Source organism: Leuciscus leuciscus, assembly GCF_965113295.1.
Source record: "Leuciscus leuciscus genome assembly, chromosome: 15".
In the NCBI taxonomy this organism is placed as follows: domain Eukaryota; kingdom Metazoa; phylum Chordata; class Actinopteri; order Cypriniformes; family Leuciscidae; genus Leuciscus; species Leuciscus leuciscus.
Window position 1 is genome coordinate 17,932,819 of NC_138739.1, and position 23,642 is coordinate 17,956,460.

Consider the following 23,642-nt stretch of genomic DNA (forward strand, 5'->3'; position numbering starts at 1 on the left):
TAAAACTTCACACACACACTCTGGGGACATCATAGATATATTTTACATCTTGTGAAAAGGGCATTTTACCACCCCTTTAATATCGATAGCTGATGCTTGTTTTGACAATATCTCTGGATAGGCTACATGATATCGTCCATAGGCGCAACCCGGCACAAGGATTTATCGCGCTGATTCGCGCATATTTCACACATATAGTGTGAGCAGTCAAGTCGCAGCTCGACGTTCGGACCGTACAGTGGCCCTCATTTATCAAAAGTGCGTACACCAAATTTCCAGCGTACACCTGGCGTACACCCAAAACCACGGTGACTTTGAGATTTATCAATATGGACGTTGGCGTACGGCACGCTCAAATCCTACGCCAGCTCAGGAGGTGGTGTACGCACGTTTTGAGTTAGTGCGGAAATGCGCAGAAAAACAATTCCTTTCACCACAAAACGCACTGACAAACTAAAAGATATGATATATAATGACCCACTGTAAAAAAAAAAACCAACATAGTAATTATAAACTTCAGTGTTTATTTTTGTGCAACATGGACTTCAATGTTTAATTTGTGTGACTTTACCAAAGCATTTGATTTGTAGGCATATGTATTCCTTCAGTTGCGAGCCTGTGCGCTTTACCTGACGTTTCAGGGTAGCCTACGGCAAGTGCGCACGGACTGACACACTGGATGCGTGGCGTGAGCGTCTCAGCTGCGTGGCGTGTCCGTTTTTATTTCGGCTCCCATGTTAACAGGTTAGAGCACACTGCCTGCGTGACACGAGCCGCGCGGAAAACGCGTGCATGCTAGAAATAGAACCGACGCCTATTTTGCATTTCCAGGCAAAATAGAATAGGAAAAGATGTCTATATGTCATTTTGACACGAATACATAAATAAATAACATTTTGATGTTTGAAAGTCTAGGTTTTGACATAAATGCAGATATAAATGTAATTAAAAAAATATATCGATTTTCAAATAGCCTACTGCACCTGTCAGTACAGAACGAAATATTCTGTAGCCTATTTTGTGTCAGTCCTGCCGACGTTGTCTTTGCTGCTATATTTATGTTTAACATGAAGTATAGGCCTTCCACAACTATATGTCAAATATATCACCAATGAGGCTTATCATATGTTACTATAGCAGCAGCGCCGCGTCAGACTCGTTTTTGGTGTGCAAAGACATAGAAAATGCCACGCAGCTGACACGCAACAGAAACGCCACGCAGCCAGTGTGTCACCGGCCTAATGAAAGGCTTTCAATGACCAAAAAATAATTCAGACTGACAAAATAATAAAAATGACATTCTTCTTTTAATAATAGCCTAATAATAATAATAATACAAATAATAATAATACCGACATTCTTCTTCTAAATAACAATAAGCGTCATTAATAATAAAAATCTAGAAATCCCTTTTGTTTCTTTCCACTTCCCTGGTGATGGTCTCGATCTCCACGTCGGTGTCACGGTTTTGGTCTGGTTTTGTTCTTGTCTTGTTTCTATGTCTGTCATGTGATTCCCTGTTTGTCATGTGATCCTGCCATGTCTTGTCATTGGTTAATTGTCTGATCATTGTTCACAGGTGTCCCTTGTTTTGTCATTAGTCTGTGTATTTAAGCCCTCATGTTTGCCATGTGTCTTTGTCAAGTATTGTTTTATGTAATTCTGCTGTAGTACAAGTTTCATGTTCATGCCACGGTTTTTGTTTTCATGCCACGTCATGTTTTTGTTTCATGTTTTATTTTAGTTACAATAAACTGCACATGGGTTCTCATCTATCAACTTGCCTCCAGTGGATTCCTTATTACAGAATACTTGACCCACAACAATGAACCCAGCGGTTGCCCTCCTGAACCTACGCCAGGGAAATGTTCCCATTGAAACGTATGTGGCTGAATTTTGTGAACTCTCTCACCAGTTGGATTTTAATGACGTGGCCCTCAAGGACATATTTAGAGTGAATTTGAATGAGCCCATTCGCTCCCAGCTTCCTGGGGGAAAAATCCACTGGTCCTTGGCCCAATATATTGACTATGCCCTAATATTGAGTGGTTCCTCATTTACTGTGGGTTTTGAGGAGAAGCCCCACAAACCCACAGTATCTGCCAAGCCTGAGCCACTTCACGTCGTGCCTGCCAAGCCTGAGCCACTTCACGTCATGTCTGCCAAGCCTGCCAAGCCTGAGCCACTTCACGTCATGCCTGCCAAGCCTGAGCCACTTCACGTCATGCCTGCCAAGTCTGAGCCACTTCACGTCATGCCTGCCAAGTCTGAGCCACTTCACGTCATGTCTGCCAAGCCTGCCAAGCCTGAATCTCTTCACGTCATGTCTGCCAAGCCTGAATCTCTTCACGTCATGTCTGCCAAGCCTGAATCTCTTCACGTCATGTCTGCCAAGCCTGAATCTCTTCATGTCATGTCTGCCAAGCCTGAATCTCTTCACGTCATGTCTGCCATGTCTGGGTCTCTTCACGTCACGCCTGCCAAGTCCGAGTCTGTTCACGCCACGTCGGCCGCCGAGCCTGTGTCTCCTGACAAGATGGCCGCCGCCGAGCCGGTGTCTCCTGACAAGATGGCCACCGCCGAGCCTGTGTCTCCTGACAAGATGGCCGCCACCGAGCCTGTGTCTCCTGACAAGATGGCCGCCGCCACGCCTGAACCTGAGCCCTCAGTTATGGCTACACTAACAATCATGGCCACAGCCATATGGTGTGTGTGGTCGGTGCACACATTTGAAGTTCACGTCACGTCTGCCGGGCCAGAGCCTGTTCACGTCACGTCTGCCGAGCCAGAGCCTGTTCACGTCACGTCTGCCGAGCCAGAGCCTGTTCACGTCACGTCTGCCGATCCAGAGCCTGTTCACGCCACGTCTGCCGAGCCAGAGCCTGTTCACGTCACGACTGTTGAGACTTTTCACGTCATTTCTGTTCTGGAGTCGTTGTCTGTTCCAGCCCATAACCCCATAGCTGTCCCCAAGAAAATTTTGGGGGGGGGCAGTAGGGTCCTTGATAGGACCATGGAGGCCGCGCCGCCATGGTCACCTGAACTGTCTGGTCCACCTTGGCCACCTGAACTGTCTGGTCCACCCTGGCCTCCAGCACAGCCGGATCCGCCCTGGCTTCCTGCACTGCCGGATCCGCCCTGGCTTCCTGCACTGCCAGATCCGCCCTGGCTTCCTGCACTGCCGGATCCGCCCTGGCTTCCTGCACTGCCGGATCCGCCCTGGCTTCCTGCACTGCCGGATCCGCCCTGGCTTCCTGCACTGCCGGATCCGCCCTGGCTTCCTGCACTGCCAGGTCCGCCCACGCCATGCCACGGTCCAGGTCCGCCCACGCCTTGCCACGACCCAGGTCCGCCCACGCCTTGCCACGACCCAGGTCCGCCCACGCCTTGCCACGACCCAGGTCCGCCCACGCCTTGCCACGACCCAGGTCCGCCCACGCCTTGCCACGACCCAGGTCCGCCCACGCCTTGCCACGGCCCAGGTCCGCCCACGCCATGCCACGACCCAGGCCCGTCCACGCCATGCCACGTCCCATGTCCTGTCCCCCTGCACGGGCCTGGCCCACCATCCCTCCCCCAAGACCGCCTCCGCTCCACCACCCACCTGGACTCTTATGTTTTGCTGGGCGTCGGGAGACGCCCTTAGAGGGGGGGATTCTGTCACGGTTTTGGTCTGGTTTTGTTCTTGTCTTGTTTCTATGTCTGTCATGTGATTCCCTGTTTGTCATGTGATCCTGCCATGTCTTGTCATTGGTTAATTGTCTGATCATTGTTCACAGGTGTCCCTTGTTTTGTCATTAGTCTGTGTATTTAAGCCCTCATGTTTGCCATGTGTCTTTGTCAAGTATTGTTTTATGTAATTCTGCTGTAGTACAAGTTTCATGTTCATGCCACGGTTTTTGTTTTCATGCCACGTCATGTTTTTGTTTCATGTTTTATTTTAGTTACAATAAACTGCACATGGGTTCTCATCTATCAACTTGCCTCCAGTGGATTCCTTATTACAGTCGGAGAAGTTTCTCTTCTTTGCCGTCTTCCGTGTGTCCATGGCGTAAAATGAGGGCGTGGGGGAAGCGGAGACTTGAATAGGGGCGTGTTATTCTAATGACGATCGTTTTCAGCCGCGGCATTTATCAAGGGCAGGTATTGCGTACACCTGGATTTCAAAGGTACACACAGCTTCATAAATCAGGCGAAGAGAGTAGTGTAAGCATAATCTTACGCCAACATATAGGGGAGACCGGGGATGGTTGTAACACGGGTCAGTTGTAACAATTCCAATCTGTCCAATCAGGAACTAGTTACAAATCACCTGATTCACTTCGCACATCCTCAGTTTAGTTCTTATTCCACATGTGATAAAGTAGAGCCCTGTGGCAGACACAGCACATGTTAGAGTGGAAAAAACAATTTTGAGATAAGAAAGTTACTTTTTTTACTTTTTTTGTTTTTGTTATGGGAATTTCTGCTTTGTAGTTAAACTCCTCAAACTTTTATTATGGTTATTGTGTGTCTGTGTAGATATTTTCCATGCAAGTTGTTAGTGCTAATGTTTTGCCTGTTAGCTGTAAGGTGAGCTAGTTCATGGCTACATGACTCTGGGTTAGTTGTAACAACAAGACTCTGGGTTAGTTGTAACAACAATGAAACAAAATTTTATTATGGCCAATACTATAGACTTACAGTAACAACCATGCTTACACAAATAGAATGTTCAAGTGTTCAAGTTCATTTTATTATGGTCAATTACTATGACAGAGAAACAACAGAGTCACACACACACACACACACACACACACACACACACACACACACACACACACACACACACACACACACAATGTTCAAGTGTTAAATTTTATTATGGCCATTACTAACACTGGCAGTAACAAACATGCTTACAAACAAGCAATGTTTGTGTTCAAGTTCAATTTATAATGGTCAATTACTATGATTGAGAGTGACAAACACACTGAGACTAAGAGTGATACACACATCAGTTATATTGAAAAGTCAGTGTTGAATAAAAACCTTTCAAAATATTTTTTTTTGTCAAAATCCTTATTTCATTATGTTACATATCACCCCGGTGGATATCATAATGTTACATCTCACCCCAGGGTATGTTACAACTAACCCTGACTATGGGGTGAATTGTAACATTTCACTCCTCGTGTTTGAAACTAAACCATGCATTTTCTGTTTGTGTTGCAAAGATAATAGCTATGTCATTTAATAGCAGACACTTGTAACTAGTTTGGATCACATTTTGAACACACTGACTTCAAAGTACTTCAAGCTATAGACAGAAAGGTCAAAATTGTTACAACCATCCCCGGTCTCCCCCTACGCCCGTTTCTACGCAAGAATGATAAATGAGGGCCAGTGTGAGCACATAAATCCTGAGCTTTGGCTTTACATCGCATGCGATCTACTCGTTCAGTGTGAGTAGGTTCCTTGCTGAAATCGCACAGACATCGCACAGTGTATGCCCGCCTTTAAATACATACACAGATGACACCGATTAACAGAACACAGGTGATACAGATAACGATGATAGTCTTATCACGTGACACAACTGAACTGGGCTGCGTTCAGCCCCGACAAAACGTTGCACAACGTTTTTTAAACAGAAACGGTGATGCGTTGAACACACTGTTCTGATGACGCAAGAGTTGCAACTATGGCAGCTGAGAAGGCCATTCTTTGTGTTCTTTGTTAAGAATTTTCGGAGCCTGATGAAGTCGGTATAAATATGTGTTTAATACCACAAAATATGCTCGATGTTACAGTTACTGCACTTGCCGCCCAGAACAAAAGAGAACATCCCAATCGAGTGAAGGGATTGCTGAAACTGAAATGGAAGCACACATCTTACCTAATTCAGACTAAAACACATCTATTTAGCCTCACATACTGACTTTATTTGTAGTTCATACTGTTTTAATACCCTGTATTTTCTTTCTCATTTTTAGGAAAAGCACTTAATTACCATTGTTTATTTCTATACCAAATGTCATACACTTGCAATGAAGCTACAAATATAAACAACTACATCATTATGTTGATACCCTATATTTTTACAATAAAACTTACGATGCAATAAAGTTTTTACAATAAAACTTATCATGCTGAAATGAATACTTTTATTCATAAAGGACACATTAAATTGATCAAAAAGACAGTAAAGACATTTATAATGTTACAAAAGATTCTATTTCAAATAAATGTTGTTCTTTTGAACTTTCTATTCATCAAATAATCCTGAGAAACAAAATGTATGACGGTTTCCACAGAAATCTGAACTGTTTTCGGCACTGATAATAATCATAAATGTTTCTTGATCATCAAATCATCATATTAGAATGATTTCTGAAGGATCATGTGACACTGAAGTTAATAAATTACACTTTACTATATATTCACATAGAAAACAGCTGATTTACACTGGAATAATATTTAACAATTTTTACTGTATTTTTAATCAAATAAACATAGCTTTGGTGAGCAGAAGAGACTCTTTTAAAACCATAACAAATCTTAGCGACCCCAAACTTGTGAACGGCAGTGTATATATATATATATATATATATATATATATATATATATATATATATAATATTGTATATAAATAATATAGGCTATATAATATTGACTATATATATAAAATTGACCGCAAATGTTTCAACTGTGGAGTATTTCATCATGTTCAAATAGTTTTACAGCCGGTGTTCGATGTAAACATGATATAGGCTTTAAATATAATATAATATAATATAAAAGTTAGTGTATTAAATAGGAGAGGAAATCTAACATACTATTTTTTTTAAATATATTAAAAAATATATTCTATGAAAAATAAGAAACATGAGGAATTATAAGGCTTTTTTAAGTCATTATATCAGACCCTTTTGTGTGACCACTGAAATTAACTTCATCAACATGACAAGAACACCAACACAAATGCTGTGTCCAAGAGTCTAATTGAAGAGTTCAGATGCAAAGCCTCTAAATGCCATCTGAAATTTTCTTATAGAATGATCATTTTTATCAAGCCTGTGTATTTAAGTTCAGTAATTTCACTTAAATTACAATTAATAGGTAATCTTCATTGCCATTTAAGTGAAATTATTGAATTTAAATATACGAGCCTGATAAAAATGATCATTCTATTAGAAAATTTCAGATGGCATTTAGAGGCTTTTGCATCTGAACTCTTCAATTTTAATCCAAGCATCTGATTTAATAATACTGCATGTCAATACATTGAATGACTGATAAAAACTCACCAATGACAGAAAGAAGGAATCGCTGTGAGCTCTCACGGCCTCTGATCTGTAGTTCATAAAGTCCACTGTGTTCGGTTCTGGTGTTTGTGATGGTCAGAGATCCAGTTTGATCCAGTTTCAGTCGGTCTCTGAATCTCTCATCAGCTTCGTTTAGTGAGGACTCGTTAGTTTCTACATCTATTGTAGCCAGGAGAATGCCTTCATCTCCAAAACTCCACACGATCAGATCGTCTCTCTGTACTTCAACATCAGTCTTTAGAGTTACAGACTTTCCCTCCATCACTGACACTGACTTCACTTTATCCGTCTTACCAACCACACCTGGAAACAAGCAGAAACAGTTTCTCAGCAAGAGATTAAACCTATAATGCATTTACTCTGTATCTGGAAAGAGTACATTTAAATTAATTGTAAATGTAATTTATACTGTATATAGCCATCACTCAGATATGTACAGCTTTTGAAGAGAAATGTTAATAATAAAGCTAATAAAAAGCATATTTCTGCTCGTATTAGTACATAAGATCATAAACATTGACGTGTTTACAGATAACAGATCACACTGTCATGTGACACAGAAAGAAACATCATATTACTGTCTCAGTTTGAGTTAACTGATTCACATATAATATGTGTGCATACATATAGACCTTATAAATTAAGTAATTTCATACAAGTAAAAATGAGTGGGTCACTCTTATAAATGTTTTAGGTAACACTTTATCTTAAGGTGATGTGGTTACACATTACTACATGTGGTTACTATAGTAATAACAGTACATTGTGCATAATTACAATTAACTAAACCCTAAACAAAACTCAAGAGTATGTAGTTAATTAATATTACTCAGTTCTTATTTGAGTAACAATGTAACAACATCACCTTAAAATAAAGTGCAATCATGTTTTATAATATGCTTCATGTCACATATTTGATGTCTCTTGTAGTGTCTGAGATGGTTTATTATAAATAATAGAATGATCTCATTATTAACACAGACAGTGCTAATCTAAACCGGATCATTGTTACATTGAAAGACATATGGGATAGCCTACTCACCACTGACAGTAACATTAAATATCTTTGTCGTAGTCTTTTCTCTAGAGATGGAGAGTTTATATTGTCCTGAATGTCTGATTCTGGTGTTTCTGATGGTGAGAGATCCAGTGTTTTGGTCCACCTGTAATCTGCCTCTGAATCTCACATCATCGGTGAAATAAATGGAGTTCAAGTCGCCCTTTCTCGTTATTTGAGATATGACAGAGTCTTTAGGTCCAAACAGCCACAGTATGGTATCATCGTTCCGTATGTCAGAGAGATCAGTGTGTAGAGTGACAGAATCTCCCTCCATCACTGCCTCCGTCTCTGCACCACACACACCTAGAGCAGAAACCATCAGTTTTACAGATCAGACTCTACCACATGCCTTTTTCCTGATGTTAATGGTATTCAAAATACAATTCATATAAACAAGCTAAGTTTACTGGTTATGGTAGAATTGGTTAGAAATTAATACATTCCAGAAATAATAGGAATTACAGCAAATTCACTTTTTTTGCTAGACAAACTGTATAGGTTTGGGTATGAGGGTGTGGTCACCGTGGTGAGAAAAGTTTACTTTTGAGAAGATGTCGACGGCAACTGATTCATTGCGATTTGCCATTTAACACAAACAACCAAATTTGTGACATTATAAATGTTGGAACAACCGCATTTGCTACATTATTTATTTATTACACGTCTGTGTCTGTTTCGGCAACATTTCCCGTTCAACGATATGATATATAGCCTAGGCTAAATGAAACCGAAAGATAAACAGAAATCCATGACTTACTGTCCATGAAAAACAACAATAGAAAGAACAATAACATGTTCTGCACGTTAGAGCAGCGTAGAATCTTAATCAATAAAGTTGATCTATGGACATTAGGCTATTCGACCCGCAATCTCCGCTGTGTTTCAGAAGCCGACTGACATGCGTGAATGTATCACACAAAAAAAGTCAACATAGAGACGTTTTTGCCAACTGAGAATTGCTTTTTTTTATATCTCTAACTAAATTAATAACGATGAGGACTATAGCTATCCTTGAGAGGAATTTAGGGACAAGCAAAACACAAGGCTACGTCGCTTGCTGCTGCAGGAACTTCTTCCTGGAATTTACGGAAGAGAAAGGGGTGCGTGCACGTCCTCCAGGGGAGGGAGGGCTGTTTTCGAGAAGTCGTTTACCCTATATGGTTCATAATTCCTTTTGTTGGAGCAAGATTACGGTGTAGGTGTAGGCTATACTTCTTCTTGGACACGGTGCAGATTTTAAACCCGGAAGACGCAAATAGTGGAAAAAACTAAAATTAACCAGTTTCCCCCTACAACAGATGCTAGCATTGTCTTCAATGATGTTTAACATACATACCTCTGTTAAAATTTAGTTTAGGGTTTCATGACCCTTTAAAAGAATGGTAACAAAAAATAGTCATGTGATTCATTCATCTATCATCATTTAATCGCCATTGGAGTAGCCTATTAATGATAATTTATATTATGCTTATTTACAGAAGTAGCCTGTATGGCTATATTATGTCATCATACCTCGAACTCCTCTCAAATGCGCGACGATTCCTCTGTTTCATGAGGATGTTACAAATGAATAGCATGTTAATTCATGTTTGATATTAAACGTTTAATGGACTTATTCCATTTATTTACAATATTACCCCTCCAAAGTTTTATTTTATTTTATTTAATTTTTTGTGGTAAGAAAACTTTTTCGATAACAACATAGCATGACATCCCCTAATGTCAATCATAATCGTTACTAATGGGAACGCCTGCTAGCGAACCATCACTATGGGCACTGACGACAAAAGTGAAAGGGAGAACGAGACATTGTCAGATATTACTACAGAGTTGTTAGAGTGTTGTGCAAACGGCTAGGGATGGAATATGGTTAACGCTTTTTTTTTATTTTTGTTCTGTGTGTGCTTGTGTCGTCTGGTTGGTAAGTTATTCATTTTTTATGACTTCACTTCATGTACTTTATAGATACATCCGTTTAAAAACCAGTCAGGATTGTTTTACTGTTGTTTCAATAATAATAAAAAAAGGTTTTCAGTTTCTCATCACTTTAATATCTTTACAAAAGCAATTTTATTTATTAGTTAGTTTAGGAGCCTGATGTGTAATTTTGCTGAAGGAATACTAGGCCTATACTACAAATGTAGGTGCTCAAAACAAAGTTTATCTTCTTATAAAATTATAACATGCAAAGTTTTATCTTCTTAAAAAATATAACATGTTATCAAAATTAATTTATCTTAAGGTGCTTTATAACATTTCTTAACATAATGTTTAATATTCTCATGCAAATTAAATTAGTCCATGGTCCAATCAGTAAATATAACATGTAAACTGAATAACATTAAATCAGCTGATCCACAGATGAGTGTTTTATTGTTTCACTTCTGTTAGTACACAAAAACTAGTGCTAAAAAAATCACATGCCACTCAAAAAGAAGAATTGCTTGTGTCCATTAATGAGGAACAAATAATTTCAGAACCACCCAAAACAGCTTGACCTGTCGATGTATGAGTTCTGCAGTCTTGCAAATGATCTTATTATATAATCAACAGCTTAGACCTGGATAAATAAGATATTTATTGTACATAGGGATGTATTATGGATTGGGGCCAACGCCGACGGGCCCTTGATTATCGGATGCTGTCCAGAAATGTATTTAATATGTGTGCCTCGGAGCCTTTTCTCAATTTGTCTCTATAATTTATTCAAAATTTCAATAACAGTTTTGTTTAAATTATACTGAACAGCCATATTGTGTCATTTTTGTGTCACAAGCCACAATCTGTCTGTTGGTCTGTTTTTTTCTTCTTTTATTTTGCTACTTTTTTTAATTTATACTGATGATCTTTCATTGTTATGTGACCCTGGACCACAAAACCAGTCACATGGGTAAATTTTTGGAAATTGAGATTCAGTCTCAAAGCTGAATTAAATAACCTTTCCCAATGATATATGGTTTGTTTGGATAGGACAATATTTGGCGGAGATACAACTATTTGTAAATCTGGAATCTGAGGGTACAAAAAATGTAAACATTGAGAAAATCGCCTTTAAAGTTGTCCATTTATGTTCGCGATTGTGCTGCATTCACTCGCAAAAATAAATGTTTTATATATTTAGGGTAGGAAAATCTTCATGGAACATGATCTTTACTTAATATCCTAATAATTTTTGGCATAAAAGAAAAATTGATAATTATGACCCATCAATGTATTGTTGGCTATTGCCACAAATATACCTGTGCAACTTGTGACTGGTTTTGTGATCAAGGATCACATGATCTCACATCAAAGCCTCGTTTCAGTGCAAATACTTCATTTATGTTAGTGGAAAATGTTAGTGGCCCATTCACACCAATTACGATAACGATAAAGACAGTTCTATGTTTTTTAGTTTTTTTTTTTACTAAAAGTGAAGCAGAGTCCACACCACAACGATAATGGCAAAGAGACACAATATAGTTTGAATTACTTTCAGAATGTTTTTTTTTTTCCAGCTAATGAACAATAAAATAATTTTACAGCCAATCATTCTGTGTTAAGAGCGCGAGCATTTAAAGCGGCAGACGACAAAACTGCAGCAAACGCTTAGAATAAACAGAACGATGTGGTCTGCTGGTGTAAACGCTAGTTATCGTTGTCGGTATAGGCCTAGTTATCTTTGTAGATATCGTTCTTGGTGTGAACGGCCCTTTAGTCTGTGACAAAGTATATTTTTGTTTGTTTTCCAGATGTGACAGATGCAGTGAAGTCAGTGTCAGTGATGGAGGGAGATTCTGTCACTCTAAACTCTGATGTTACTGAAACAGCAATATTTGATGATACAGTGGACGTTGGGAAGCACAAGAATCACTGAAGTCAACAGACTTACACAAACCAGCTCTACGTATGATGAGAGATTCACAGACAGACTGAAACTGGATGATCAAACCGGATCTCTGACCATCACAAACATCAGAACCACAGACTCTGGACTTTATCAACTAACAATTCTCAGTGGAGAGACCAAATACACAAGTTTCAATGTTACTGTCAATGGTGAGTTGACCATTATGGTTAAATTTACTGACCATTCTTCATTTGAAATATATCTTTGTCATTGTAATGTTTTACATTTTTTGCTTTCTATTCTTTTCAATATTCCTTACATCCACATCTTATGATATTGACTGCTTTAATTAAGATCAGAAGTGTGTGAGACTGACATCACAGTTATCTATCATTATCAGTGACTCCACAATATTCTTCATCATCAGAAAGATCATCAAGCTCAAATTGTGTGATGTCCAGCTGGGCTGTGAACAATTCAACCGTCAACCAGACTGAGGATGCCAACATTACTGAACTCTATAAGCCAAGTTCAGGTACATCACTGATGATATTCATGTTTATTTACAGAGAAAAACTCTGTTAGATGTGTTCAGGTAAATCAGTGTGATATTAGTTTTTCACTCTGAAATCCACTGTTTGTTCATAGTGGCCTGTGTAATGGAGCTAGTAGTCGCTGTGCAGGCAAACCTCACTCCCCTGATCTCAAGAAGCACACTAGCGATTGATGCTAGTGTTGGGAATTTATTTTCCTTCTTCAAAGCAGAGACCAGGAGATGTTGGGATATCGTTCAAGCAGAAGCTATTATTTATTGAGCGTTGCTGCAGTTCGTCCAACAATCTAATCTAAAGAAAGTTGCCTTGCAATTTTATATACATTTAGGGGGAGGGATTTACATTGAGGTTGAACAAAGCATGCAAATGAAGTATACAGGTTAAGGAACCCGCCCTAGACTCCAGTGTGTTACCAGTCTCAATCCAATCAGCATAACTATTCAAATGCATATATGCTAATCCAATCAGCCCAACCATTCCACGTCTGGGGCTGTTGCTCTGGCTCCAAGAGCCATTAAAGACAATAAAGAGAAAACAGGAATTGCAACTTTGCTGAGAAGAATCAATTGTGTGATATCATCATCTTAGCCTTAAAAGCTAAATACAATATTCTTTACCGTGATGTTACACGGAAGCATATTTGAAATAGATTCTTAAATTTGTTATTCCACACTAGGCTGCAGTCTTTTGCCTCCCATGCCGTAGACCACGGTTCGAATCCCACTCGGAGCGGGTCAGTAGGACTGGTTTCACCTGATCGAAGTTAAAACCTAAAACATATTCATTGCATTGATGCAGTACATATAGGTGTTGATTCATATTACATCTGGTGAATACCCTATAATCGACTGTATAACACAATTAAACATTTAGAAGATGCTTTTATCCAAAATGACTTACATTGCATTCAGGGTTTACATTAGATCAGCATATGCATTCCCTGGGGTTTACGGTTAATGGATATCGGGCTAAGGTGTATTTGCTTGTTTTTGTATGTCAGTTTACAGGAATAACAGACAGCAGAGGAGCGATAGAGAAGTGAATCCCGTGTCCGAGAGCCGTGTTGGGTCTGCTCTATAAAACATTAGTAGGCTACTCGATGAGAAAATAGATCATGGAGAAAGAATCACATAATCACTCACATTTCTAGGAGAACTGAGACTAAAGACAGGGCTGAAGCCCTTAAAAGAGTACAATTGCCGATATTAAACAACCCTAGCTAATGTTATTTGGCTGAGTAAGGAAAGTGAGCATGCAGACACACAAACACACACACACACACACACACAGTAAAACTTGTGGATTCATTGCCTTCCCAATAGATGGTTGATCTCCCAATAACCCACAAAACCATCATCTTTTTTTTTTTTCAGACCACATCCACTGTTGTGGTTTCACTGAAGCTGTGATTCGATTGGTCCTCTCTGCTCTGGTGGGTGTGGCTACTGTTGCTGTGCTGGTTTATGACATCAGATCTACAAGAAGTGAGAGAAGAAGAGACCAGACATCACTGTCTCTGAGTCAAATCAGACCAACAGTGTGAATTGAGCAGAAGCTTTAGTTCCAGATATGTATAAAGCAGATGTAAAGCAAACTTACATTGATTCTCTGCACAATTCCTGTTCCTTGCACAGCTATTTATCAACAGATTGTTTTTCAGCGTTCACCTGTCCACATTTATAACGTCACAAAACAACATAGTTCAAACAGTTGTGTGTGGACATGTGATTCACTGAATGCACATGATACACTATCAGCTCAGTTTGTGAGGCGAAGTGAAACTGTTTGTTTAAGAGTCCAGCTTGTAGAGGAATTAAGGTCAATAGGGGAAAAGAAACCTCATACTTCACATTCTACATGTCCAAACGGTTTTAATTGAATCTACTTTAAGGAAACAAGTCTGATTAATAAGATTTAAGCAATTATTATAATGCAGAAGATGGTGCTTTGGCTCCCCGTTATGACTGAATATGCAAACACACTCTGTTTTTACATCGGGTCAGTGCATGTTGTAGTTCAATGAGAGTCTATTACTATGTGGAGCTCCGGCAGTGTCATTTGTATTAGGAGAAACATCTGAACTGTCCATCATTACAGTACTACACTATACTGAATAGCAGACAAGATCCTTTCATCACTGTTAATGTTTTTTTGGATATTATACTATGTTTAGTCTCGGTTAATCTGTGCAAATACTGTATAGATCTAGACCAGAGTGTGGACCACTGGACCAGTGGATCTAGACAACTTGAATTCTATAAAATACTGAACCTACTAATTAAGATAAAATGCTGTTTTTGTCTTTACTGGTTGTTGAATATGTTATGATGTTTGAACAATAGTTTGAATAAATTATGCTTTGACGACAAAATAACTAAGAACCACTTACTAAATAAAAAGAGTAAAATAAGACATACTTACTGTGACTGCAACATCATGACAGAAAGTTTGAACACTGGCATAATCCACTTTTTCAGCAGCTGTTTAAAAAAAATTAAAATCTTACAACCAAACATAAACACCTTGTTAAAGGCAGGTAGGATTTAAAAAAAAAAAAAAAACATTCCAAATTTGTTTAAACTGTCTTTATATACCAATACATAATTAAAATGTAAGTACTCTGAAAAAGAGAGTATAAAAATCGAGTCTCTGTAGACCTTTTAATCTGCAATAAACACAGCTCATTATTTCCATTCACTCCACCCCTCCTGAGCTCCTTCCAAAGCCACGCCCCCAAAACACATGAACGCGCGAAGCCAAACGCTAAGGATCAGCTGGAAGACGCATTTATTTACTTATTTACCTGAGACGAGTGGAGAGGAAGGAGCGCAGTGCATGCAGTGACACCATGTCAGAATCACATGTAAGAAAATACCTAACTTTATCTCTATAAATGAATCTAAACAAATAAGATGGCTTTTAGTAGGCTACTCACTATCAAGCTAGCATATCGATACTGGTAAAGTTTAAAATATATTTTGTTTGATTCGGTAACGAGCTATATTTAGGCTATAGGTAACAAGCTATATTTATAAGGCAAAGCTAAAAACAGTTTGCATTGATACACGTTTTTCCATTACCGTCAGTTACACTGTGATAAAGGTGAATTTCGTGTAAGATTCATAATAGGCTACGGTGTTTTGCATGTAAGAGTTTCCATGATGAAAACATTGTTGACTGATGAGGACTAACGTTATACTCCGGAGACGAGCCTACCGCATCGTCGGTTCGAGGACAGGTCCGGGGTCGAGGGCGAAGCAGAAGAGGTCGTTCAAGAGTGCGGGCAACCAGGGTCCGAGGAAGTAGTTTTTGCCTTGTTTGCCTTCGCTGACTGCATATGCAGGTGCTTTGAATTTTGAATGCTCTTTCTCTGCCATAATTTTCCTCTTCGTAGGTTTCGCGCCTCTCTTGCACTCCTCAAATCAAACGGGTGCGCGCGCATATGGGCAGATCTTGTGGCAACAGTGGTGGTAGCCATGGTTGCGAGAGTGAATGACAGTCGCCCAAACCAATCAATTGTTTCGTCCCGGATGGAAATAATGAGCTGTGTTTATTGCAGATTAAAAGGTCTACAGTCACTCGATTTTTATACTCTCTTTTTCAGAGCACTTACATTTTAATTATGTATTGGTATATAAAGACAGTTTAAACAAATTTGAAAATATATATTTTTTTTAGAAAAATCCTACCTACCCTACCTTTAATTCTTTTGCTAGCCAAAATATGCAGAAAGAGACAGGGGAAGAGCAGGAAAGAGGAGACAAAATGATGGTCAGAATAAGCAGTTTATTAAATAATCATAGTTTTTTTGACACCACAAACACATGCAGAGGTTGCTAATTCAAATTCGATCCTTAGATCATTAATCCCCCCTCCCTCTCTATATTATTTATAAAAGCATTTGGAACATGCATTGATTAAAAAGCAAGCATTCCTTCATAATCATGATCACAAACATGCTTTGAAAAACTCAGGTAATTAGCCCGAACTCTTCCCTTCTACATGTCTTTAAATGGACAGGTCTCTCCTGTCATACCAGCGCTGGTTAAAGAGTAATGCGTCGATAATAGACAGCCATCTTACAAGATAAGTGATCAGACAAAGCAAATCCATTCTCACTTTATTGAACAGAGTAATGTAATAATCTGGAGACATGCCGCCAGCTTTCTCATTATATCAGCTTTATATTTCCTCAAAGGCCCCAAGATGTCTAACTATTCCCGAACTAATGGACGCAAAGATGATATCCAAAGCTTGATGACTAGTAATTCCCCAGTGCTTCATTCAGAAAAAAACTAACAAAACAGATTATTGGTCTTTTGGGGTGTTTTCAGTTAAACACATTCTGTCACGGAATGTCACTAGAGCTGTGTTTCCACCAAAATTCCTCAAAACAATTTGTCCCAAGAACTTTTTCCCCCAGACCTGTAGAAATGAGTGAGGAGTCCATGAATCCAATCCAAATGTGTTTATTATATAAACCTCTGTTGTGTATAATCAACTTGGCCACAGGCAACATGCTAAACTAGCAACTTCAACTCGGCGGGGGGATGACACGAGCGCGGGCAGAACTAATGCGCATGCGCGCTTCCTCCAGTACGGTAACTCATAGTGTCCATACAGTATGCAAACACGATCATTCACCAGAATGATCTACATGTTGCTGTCTGTGTTTCCACCGCGATCTAAAGTACCATGAAGATTAGGCAAATTAGTCCGGTGACCTAGGACCACTCGCTACTTTACAATTCCTGCTGGATTTCCTCTGAATTTAAGCTTAATAAAGCTTGAACCTCGTTGTTGTCGGTCCATCGGTTTAATTTTTTAAACTCCATTGTTGATTCGAATAGCAAACTGCACGCACCACAACAGATTTAAAAAATGGTTTAAATAAAATGCTGTGTGGTGTCAACCAATCGAAATGTGGCATGTACTCAACCAATCAGCATGTTCAGTGCCCAAGTCCCACCCCTGAAAGTTCTTGAACTTTGAAAAAGTACATTCCCACTAGCAGGGGCTTTCAGAGGGGGAAATATTTACTCGGAACTTCATTTAGACCCTGGTTCCTGCGGTGAAAACACACAGAGTACCACCCCAAAGTCCCTAGTTCCTGCGGTGGAAACATAGCTAAGGTTTCCTTTGGCTAGCGTTTCCAAATCCTTTTCCTGGAGGCACGGCAACACATTTCAAATTACATTACACTTTTTTTTATGGAAATTAGATCATTGGATCAATCAGAAGCAAAAGTTTGCCTACTAGGGAACCGAACTGAACAAATCAGGGGTGTGTTTTCCAAAAGCATTGTTAGCCAACTATCGTCGCAAGTTTAATTGAATTGTGTGGGTAACGACAGAACTTGCTTTGGGAAACGCACCCCAGATGTTTTGAACTAGTGCCTATACATTAGGATTGTTAAAAAGATTTTGGCTTTCAGAAACAAAGCTAAACATAAAAAATTACCTTGATCCAGAAACACTGCTGTGGTAACCCTTACGAAAAGAACATATCGAGGGCTTGGAGCCAGAGGGGCGTAAGTGGCATTTTGGGTGAATATGAGTTCTTGATATCAAAATAAAGGTCTCGATGAGCTCTATCCAATGGTGCCAAAAGATATATGAATGATCAATATATTAAATGGTACAGAATAATATATTGTGTTAATATAGTACAATAATATTGAATAATACATAACACAATGTATTACATTTAATACAATAAACCGCTTTTCATATATTGAAAGATATGTGACATACACTTCATAATATATAGATGTATATGTGATCAGATTTGGCACTGCATGTGTAATATATTGCAGAGATATTTACTCATGCAGCATTAACACAGAGAAATAATGTAATATAAAAAGCTTAAGAGAATTACAGCATAATTTGCCCTTCATTTGCATTATATCTTTATCATTTTCAACATTCATTTTCTATTAAAGCAAAGAATGCCATAGAAGTGCTGCACAGTGTGTAAAATCTCGGTGCTCTTTGGTTGTTTGGGATAATTAAGCTCTAAGAACATAGGAGCTCCGAGGCACTCAAATTATGTTGAAAAAAGTTAAAAAGCCTTTATTTTATTCATGGCTTAAACGTTCAAATTGGTGACTGGTACACCTACGCTTTTTACATGCCGCAACGCGTAGGTGTACTCACCAATATTAATTTTCTATTATTTTCAATATTCCTTAAATCTAAGATATGATCTTGACTGCTTTAGTAATATTTTATAAATGCATCTAATATAAATAAAGATTGTCAGCACTGATCTGTGTGTTTAACAGCAACCCAATCTTCTTCATCATCAGAAAGATCGTCACGCTCAAATAATGTGTCATCCAGCAATTATTCAACCGTCAACCAGACTGAGGATGACAACATTACTGAACTCTATCAGCTAAGTTCAGGTACATCACTGGGTATATGAGGCACATTTGCTTGCATTTCTTGTGTGATTTCACAGGAACAGAAAACTGGCAGCAGACAGAGAAGTTAATTGCGCGTCTGTGTGTGTGTATGTGTGTGTGTGTGTGTGTGTGTGTGTGTGTGTGTAGTGCCATATGCTGCACTACTCTAGAGGACATTAACGCTCAAGGCAAAAATCATCATGGATAAAGAATCACACAGATTCCTGGGGAGCCATTTAAAGAGTCTAGAATTGCTTTTGTTAATCGTGCAATCCTAGCTTATGTTATTTGGCTAAGCGAGGAAGCTGTGCATACAAACTTTCCAGTGGATGCTTGAGCTCTTAATAATAACTCACAAAACCAGCACCTATAGGAGTATACGGAAGAGCCATAAAATCATTGTTTTTCTTTTCAGACCACATCCACTGCTGTAGTTTCACTGAAGCTGTGATCCGATTGGTCGTCTCTGCTCTGGTGGGCGTGGCTACTGTTGCTGTGCTGGTTTATGATCTACAAGAAGTGAGATGATCAGAGAAGAAGAGACCAGACATCACTGTCAGACCTCTGGAGTCAAATCAGACCAACAGTGTGAATTGAGCAGAAGGTTTAGTTCCAGATATAAAGCAAACATACATTGATGCTCTGCAACTTTCCTGTTCCTTGCACAGCTATTTATTCACAGATCAATTTTCTCTGTTCTCCGGTCCACATTTATAACGTCACAAAACAATATAGTTCAAACAGCAGTTGTGTGTGGACATGTGATTCACTGAATGCACGTGATACACTATCAGCTCAGTTTGTGAGGCGAAGAGAAACCTTTTGGTCTCAGCTATTCACATCTGTACTGCTGTGGTTTGATCTGATGGCTGGACAAACTGTTTGTGAGAGAGTCCAGCTTACACTCGTGAATTTGTATCTTTTTACGCTGGCAAGTTGTCATGTGTCAACCCAAAACAGGCAATTTACCTAATTTAATGCTTAAAATACCAACAGATGTCCAATCTGATGTGCCCTATTTGAAAAGTTGAAATAAACTGCCTAATAAGTGTTCAATAATAATTACAGCTTTCCTGTAGCTCAGTGGTAAGAGCATTGCGTTAACAACGAAAGGTTGTGGGTTCGATCCCAGGGGATTGCACATACCTGTATAGGATAATGCAATGTAAGTCGCTGGATAAAAGCGTCTGCCAAATGCATAAATGTAAATGTACTGGCAGGGACTCGAAATTGGCCACAACACTTATGCTCTCGTTCACCGTGTGCTTTTAGAGTTCTGTGTGCTTGCGAATCCTTTCATTATTACCAACAAAGTGTAAACCCGGTGTAAATAAGAGGTTCATTGTGCAGTGTAGACTGCTTTTTTGATTATAGCGGGAGTTTTCACAGGAGTGTAGATCTCAGTAAACAGGAGCTGAACGTAGCATAAGCTTATAAATGGAGCATTCTTTGCTCGCTTTCTGTTTTACAATTTGAATAAAAGTTTTGTTGGACACTGCAAAGTGTCCGGATTTACAGCTGTATTTAAATGCAGGATTGAATCTGAAACTGCAATGATTGACAGTGATATGATATAACCATAGCAACAGACGGGACAAAACAATCTGATACTGTATGTCAAAATAGATCTGTGCATTAGAGATGCGCGGTTGGCGGTTACAGCCGCGGACTCCACGGATAAACTGCGGATCGGGCGGATGACGTGACGAAAAATAATATTTTAAGTAAATTCAGGCGGGTGGCGGGCGGTTGAACCAAACAAATGAACCAATCAAATGAAAAATATATGTATACATTCAGCGGATGGCAGGCGGGTGCGGTTTTGAAAATTGGTCAAAAACGTTGGTGCGGATGGATGGCGGACGGATGATGAGTTTTGTGATGCGGTTGCGTATGAAATAATAGCCCATCCGCGCATCTCTACTGTGCATCAATTCTTGGAGTGTAAATGCAGAACAAAAGACCTGCCAGTTGTTCTATGTAATGTGTTTCTTTGTCCTTCATTTAATTACAAATGTTTCACTTGATTTTTTTAAATAAAATTAACGAAAAAAAATTGAAGGGTAGGCTACATTATTTAAATGTAGGCCTATTATTAGAATTATCATCATCATGAATAAACTCATTTAATTAAATTAATATTTAATACAATAGTAAAATAAAACGAGCCTAGCTGCAACATATATTAGTGTCAAACACTGCAAACCTATCAGAAGTAGATTACTGTAATGCATTACTGGACGAATGTCCTGCAGGTTTAGCTGTGCTTGTATGAACATATTAGCCCGGTTCTGCCAAAACTACATCGGCTGTCTATTAAGTATCAATAGTTTTGTGACGTCACTGTGAACGGCACGTGTGGGTGTGTCTTATCTCATTAACTTACACCCTCCAGCACGAGCACGTCATGATCTTTCTCTTGCTTCATAGAAGTTCCTGGAAATTTGAAAATACAGAGATGATGATAAAAAATATAAAGAGAGAAACAATTAGTGTTGCTACATATACATCCACATATAAGATGTTACAGCTGTACAATCTTAAAGAAGACATAAACAGACTCGGACTGTAAAATCAGCTCTCTGAGAACTCAGATCATATTTCTACAACATGAATTGCTACAAATGTTTGTTCACAAAAACCTTTAACAAAAGTAATAGAGTAGATACTGAGATTCAATTAGACCTCATGTTGGCTTCAGAAGATTTGTCAATTTTTAAAGATTGACAGATGTGAATGTGAACTGCTCCTGTTGGGCTTTATTTTGTTATAATCACCAGCTGACTGTACATTTCCCCTGATTTAGAACAGACACTGAAGAAACAATTATGTTGACTTGAGAAAGCCAAACTTCAAACATTTAACACTTCTCAAGCCAACATCAAAGTTTGTCTTGACAGACTTATTAATATAGTTATACTTCCTGTTATACAATGTACAATAAGAAGAAACTATAATCACAGTGTATGATTTTATCTGACCTGTATAAAAATCCACTCACTGGATTAAGTGGGATCCAAAAGTCTGAGACCACTAGTGAAAATGTGTCTTTCACTTTTTTTTTTTTATCTTAAAACTAATCACATAATCTGGAACTCTTGGAACTCTGTTCGACCAATCAGATTCAAGGACTGAAGCTTCTGCAAAAATAAATATATAGTTGTTATAATAAATGTTGTTCTACTCACCAGGTTCGATCACATTGAATCTCCTGAATGTGGTCTGTTTTTCGTTGATGATCTGTAGTTTATAATGTCCATATTCTCTGTTTGTGATGTTTTTGATGGTCAGAGATCCAGTCTGAGGATCCAGCTCCAGTCTGTCTCTGAATAGCTTAGGATCAGCTGTTCTTGAATCAGCTCTAGCAACGAGACAGTTTTTGGCTCCAAACATCCACACTATCAGATCACCTGTCTGGATTTCAACACCAGCCTCGAGAAGGACATCTTTTCCCTTAGCCTCTAATTTCTCGGCTTCATGTCACAGCAAAGCACAGAAACAGAGAAATGCAGAAGAAAAAGTATGAAAGAATTAGTGTCTACATCAGATGCATTTAGATGACTCTTTAACCTATTTTGGCATGTTTGGAGATAGCCAAAGGCACTTAGTTATCCATGAACTAATCTCTACATGATTATATTACCTAAATACACTAAATATGATGTAGTAATTTCATGTTTAAGCCATGACATGATGGATTTATTGCCATAAAACTCTTTGACTATATGTGTTTCATGATCATTACTATTTTTCTACATTATTTATGCAATATTACACCCTAATTAATTTGACCCAATTTTTTTTGTGTGTGTTCATCAGAGTGGTCCAAGATGGGCTTTTGTCGCACTCAAACCACAAAAATGACTGGAAAATACAGAGATGATGATAAAAAATAAATAAAAATAAAATAATAATAATAAAAATAAAATAAAAATAATAATAAAAATAATATAAATATATATATATATATACACATACAGTATATATATAAAGAGAGAAATAAACAGTGTTGCTACATATAGCCTACAAGATGTTACAGCTGTACAATCTTGAAGACATAAACAGAACAAAAGTAATAGAGTAGATACTGAGACTTCAATTAGACCTCATTTTGGCTTCAGAAGTTTTGTCCATTTTAAAGATTGACAGATGTGAATGTGAACTGCTCCTGTTGGGCTTTATTTTGTTATAATTACCAGCTGACTGTACATTTTCCCTTATTTAGAACAGACACTGAAGAAATTATTATGTTGACTTGAGAAAGCCAAACTTCAAACATTTAACACTTCAAACCAACATCAAAGTTTGTCTTGACAAACTTATTAATATAGTTATACTTGTTATTATACAATGTACAATAAGAAGAAACTATAAATCACAGTATATGATTTTATCTTACCGGTATAAAAATCCACTCACTGGATTAAGTGGGATCCAAAAGTCTGAGACCATGTCTTTCACTTTTTTTAAAATTAGTTTTTTA

General features: G+C 38.5%; 3 protein-coding genes across 3 annotated transcripts in view; 2 read left to right on the forward strand and 1 right to left on the reverse strand.

The window, feature by feature from the left end:
* LOC309474974 (uncharacterized protein) overlaps positions 1-23,642 on the reverse strand; it is a 136,720-nt gene that overhangs the window by 49,092 nt on the left and 63,986 nt on the right. Inside the window, exons 7-12 of the mRNA XM_082137593.1 lie at positions 22,348-22,632; positions 21,546-21,595; positions 19,577-19,669; positions 12,239-12,305; positions 8,350-8,670; positions 7,290-7,610 (exon numbers count right to left, since the gene is read on the reverse strand). Coding sequence (XP_081993719.1) covers positions 7,290-7,610; positions 8,350-8,670; positions 12,239-12,305; positions 19,577-19,669; positions 21,546-21,595; positions 22,348-22,632 — 1,137 coding nt within the window. The remainder of the gene's footprint in view (positions 1-7,289; positions 7,611-8,349; positions 8,671-12,238; positions 12,306-19,576; positions 19,670-21,545; positions 21,596-22,347; positions 22,633-23,642) is intronic.
* LOC309476018 (uncharacterized protein) lies at positions 654-4,002 on the forward strand. Its single transcript, XM_082139109.1, has 2 exons — positions 654-3,293; positions 3,456-4,002. Exons 1-2 carry the CDS (start codon positions 1,826-1,828, stop codon positions 3,644-3,646), a joined length of 1,659 nt encoding a protein of 552 aa, XP_081995235.1. The 5' UTR covers positions 654-1,825; the 3' UTR covers positions 3,647-4,002.
* Positions 11,783-14,348, forward strand: LOC309476287 (uncharacterized protein). Its single transcript, XM_082139574.1, has 3 exons — positions 11,783-12,405; positions 12,624-12,731; positions 14,124-14,348. The coding sequence occupies exons 1-3, from the start codon at positions 12,162-12,164 to the stop codon at positions 14,291-14,293; spliced, it is 522 nt and encodes a 173-aa protein (XP_081995700.1). The 5' UTR covers positions 11,783-12,161; the 3' UTR covers positions 14,294-14,348.